Raw genomic sequence first — 3,934 nt, 5'->3', positions numbered from 1 at the left:
CAGCTCTTGCGATTAATCGAATAGGGAGGACACAACAAAATGCTCAATTTGCTTTAGTTTAGTTTGGGCCACATTAAGCAGTAAACGGGTCAAAGCTACAAGTTCTGGAAGAAGTCAGTTCTCTTAAGTTGTTCATCTCCATCACATCCTGTATTCAACATTAATATAATCGATTATTTCTTCGTTTGTATCCTATTTATAGCTGTAGACGTCACAGATCCTTTCATGGTCTGTGTTGAGGGCAGTTTTTCACTCACCTCCGTGGCATGCATCATTATTTTTCAGAAGTTATAATCTAGAGTGTGTTTTTAAGAGCTGTGTAATAATTGATTTGTGTTTAGGTGCCGCTCTGCTCCCTCAGCTGCAGCGGCAGAGGGACTGTGGGGGCGGGAGGTGGGCTGCGCTCCTATTTCAGCCCCTGACGCACTGCCTCTGGGGAGGAAACGGAGCTGCAAACTCAGTCCTGCTCTGCTGTACAGGGTGCAGGGCAGAGGGAGAGCCAATCATCAAGACGCACAGGCTCCCTTTAAGTCTGACATATCTCCAACAGGAACAAATTGTCCCAACAATCAACATCCCAATCTGCTGCGCGCATCAGGGGTTGCGGAGGAGCGGATTGCCCGCACAGATCTGCGCAGCGTGGACGGGACTGCGGTGGATTTAAGAAGCTTCGGGACGATCTGAAATCGCTTTGGATTGCAGGGATTTTCGGTGGAGGAGCTTATCATGTCGATATTACCGTCCTTCGGGTTTACGCAGGAGCAAGTGGCCTGCGTCTGCGAGGTGCTGCAGCAAGGAGGGAACCTGGAGAGGCTCGGCCGCTTCCTGTGGTCTCTGCCCGCCTGCGATCACCTCCACAAGAACGAGAGCGTCCTGAAAGCCAAGGCGGTGGTGGCGTTTCACCGCGGGAACTTTAGAGAGCTTTACAAAATCCTGGAGAGCCACCAGTTCTCCCCGCACAACCACCCGAAGCTGCAGCAGCTCTGGCTCAAGGCGCACTACGTGGAGGCGGAGAAGCTGCGCGGCCGGCCGCTCGGAGCCGTGGGGAAGTACCGGGTCCGGAGGAAATTCCCGCTGCCGCGCACGATCTGGGACGGCGAGGAGACCAGCTACTGCTTCAAGGAGAAGTCCAGGGGAGTCCTGCGGGAGTGGTACACGCACAACCCGTACCCGTCCCCGCGGGAAAAGAGGGAGCTGGCAGAGGCCACGGGACTGACCACCACGCAGGTCAGCAACTGGTTCAAAAACAGACGGCAGAGGGACAGAGCCGCCGAGGCCAAGGAGAGGTGCGTTCAGCTGCCACGGAGCACAAAACTGCTCTCACATTTCAAAAACAGCTAAAAAAACAAGTTCATGCTGCAGTTAAAAGCGCTTAAACACGGAAGATTAAATCTTATACGGTTTTCTTCTGATAGCATTTTGAAGACAGCACCTCTTATTACCGGATTTATACAGGAAACACCTCAGATTTCATAGAAATGTTTCAATGTTTTTTCAAAAGTAACTTCTGCGTTCAGTGTCTGAACGTTATTCTGACTTAGCATCAACATAAAGGACAAAACACAATGAAAAGAGGTGAAATGGTGCTTATTATAAGAGAGTTTGTGAAGTATTGCTCATCATTTTAATTTGTTAAAACATTTTTATTTCAGATTAATTAAAAACAGGACAGGTCATGTGATTGTGGGAATGAAGCTGAGTAAATATTATCTTTATGTCAGCTGAGTCTCTTCAGATGTTTGTTTAGGTCTAAAGTGACTTTAGAAATATTACTTTTTTATGTGAAAAAGGTTTTTTGTTTATTTTTATTATTTGTGTACCACTTCATATACTGAACAGCTCCTGCGATTAATCGAATAGGGACGAAACAACAAAATGATCAATTTGCCAAATGAAATGATAATAATTGGAATAATAAAAAAATGTTTTGACATGGATTAGTAATCAGAATCATAGTGGATTTTTATTTTGTTTTTTTAAAGAAAGGTTTGTTGAACATTAAATAGTAAAAAATTCTTTCTTTTCACATAATTTAACATTTTTCTGCCCTTTTGTTTTGTTTTGTTTGTTGGTCATTTCCAGGGAGAACAGCGAGAACAGCAACGCAGGCGGCAACAAACAGAACCAGCTGTCCCCTCTGGACGGAGGAAAGTCTCTCATGTCCAGCTCGGAGGACGAGTTTTCTCCGCCCCAGAGCCCCGACCAGAACTCTGCGCTTTTGCTCCAGGGCAACATGAGCCACCCCGGGGCCTCCGCTTACCCCATGTCCGGGCTGGGGGCCCCACAGCCGGTGCACGGCATGCACGGACACCCGCACCAGCTGCAGGACTCCTTGTTGGGACCTCTAACCTCCAGTCTTGTGGATTTGGGCTCTTAAAGAGCCCGCCATGAAAAACCCCCCCCGGAAAAACCAAAACAACCGAAGAGAAAGAACTGACGCGTGGATCAGATTGAAGACATGTATGAAAAAATAACACTATAGTAGCCTACCTTATAATATAGACTGACTGTCTGTCGTTAAATTTTGGTTAGAGCAAAACTCCTTAATGCGCTTATTCTTCATCCGCTGAATGGATGCTTTATTTTTTGTTTTTCCTGAAAACTCCCTCTTAACTCATGAAACACTTAACAGGATCAACCACCTGCTTAATTTATGATATTTTGTTAAAACAACAAAAACAATTATAGCAACCTCTTGCGATGGAAACTAGGAGGAAACGTTTTCATTAGAGCCATGGTAATTAGTTTCCAATAAAACAAAATTAATGCATTTGTCTCCGTGTTATTTGTGCATTTAGTTTGGATTAAGAAAGATTAAAAAAACAAAACAGTATTTTAAAAAAAGAATTCAGGAAAATTTTGAATTATTTTTTCTGCACAGAGTTTATTTGCTATTTAATCAATAAATTATGAAGGACGTGGATTCAGATTGACACAAAAGGGAGTCAACATCAGCAGCTGCCTGTGGCTGTGTACACAGGAACCAGCTCGTTTCTTTTATTAATTGAATACCCAGCCTGCTTCATAGCGCATGTTTGGCTGCAGGAGGGTCTTTTTCTGTCGTCTCTCGTCCTTTTCCTCTGCGGATCATTGGCTTTTTGTTGCCATGTTTTCCTTTCCTCTCTCAGTTTATTCTATCGGTTCCGGGGCCATGGGAAAGAGCCACTCCGCTCCTCAGACACTTTACAGGAACATACAAGCAAATAAAACATAATAATAAATAATAATAATAATACTTCCAGCTCTGCAGCCCCCCGCCCCACAGCCTGCTCTCCTCCCTGCTCATGTCAGGGTAAATTGTTTTGAGCAGAGAGCACCGAGGATTTCCTGAGCATAATCTGAAACAGTCGCTGCCTGCCTCACTGCCTCACTGCCTGATTGCAAAGATTGCATGCAGAGGGGCTGCAGCGCTGCAGCGGAGGGGGCCTCGGGCTGTTTTCTGCATCCCAGAGGCCTCACTCTCTTCCAGGCTTTTCCTCTGCTGCTGTCGCTGCTCCTGCAGAAACAACATTTTTGCTTCACTGCGGCCTCAGGAAGTCGTTGATTTCAGCATCTTTCTGTAAGTGTAAATGTAATCTCCTATGATGCTGAAACGTTACAGATGCAGCAGCACAAACTCAGATTAGATGGTTTTAAACTCGGATTGTTTTCATGTAAAATATTGCAAAACAGATGCACCATACAAAACAAACGCTTACGTCACAAGGAGGACGGTGAGGGAAAAGAAATACTTAATATTTGACATGCAGAATTTTTTATTTTATATAATTTAGTGAATTTTTTGGTTAAACCCACATTTAGCGTGTTTTCCACCATAATTTACTCTACAAATTTCAATTTAAAGAGCAAAATCTGTTGATTTTTACATAAATTACAAATAATCTTGACACTAAGCCAAAACAAAAATGCAAATAGAAGAATAGAAATATCCTTT

At 44.2% G+C, this 3,934-nt stretch overlaps 1 protein-coding gene across 1 annotated transcript; it reads left to right on the top strand.

Annotated features, from left to right (window-relative positions):
* Positions 1–441: 441 nt before the first annotated feature.
* On the top strand, positions 442–2,770 carry LOC103458904 (homeobox protein six1b). Its single transcript, XM_008400035.2, has 2 exons — positions 442–1,286; positions 2,083–2,770. Exons 1-2 carry the CDS (start codon positions 727–729, stop codon positions 2,375–2,377), a joined length of 855 nt encoding a protein of 284 aa, XP_008398257.1. The 5' UTR covers positions 442–726; the 3' UTR covers positions 2,378–2,770.
* The last annotated feature ends 1,164 nt before the right edge of the window (positions 2,771–3,934 follow it).

This window comes from Poecilia reticulata, linkage group LG22, assembly GCF_000633615.1.
Source record: "Poecilia reticulata strain Guanapo linkage group LG22, Guppy_female_1.0+MT, whole genome shotgun sequence".
Lineage (NCBI taxonomy): Eukaryota > Metazoa > Chordata > Actinopteri > Cyprinodontiformes > Poeciliidae > Poecilia > Poecilia reticulata.
The sequence above is the reverse complement of the archived record's forward strand: the minus strand, read 5'-3'. Positions and strand labels throughout refer to the sequence as shown.

Bases quoted from the DNA above. Each gene is read 5' to 3' on its own strand.
- LOC103458904 (XM_008400035.2), top strand. From the start codon at position 727: ATGTCGATATTACCGTCCTTCGGGTTTACGCAGGAGCAAGTGGCCTGC. The intron at 1,287-2,082 runs GTGCGTTCAGCT...GGTCATTTCCAG, and splicing joins GCCGCCGAGGCCAAGGAGAG to GGAGAACAGCGAGAACAGCA.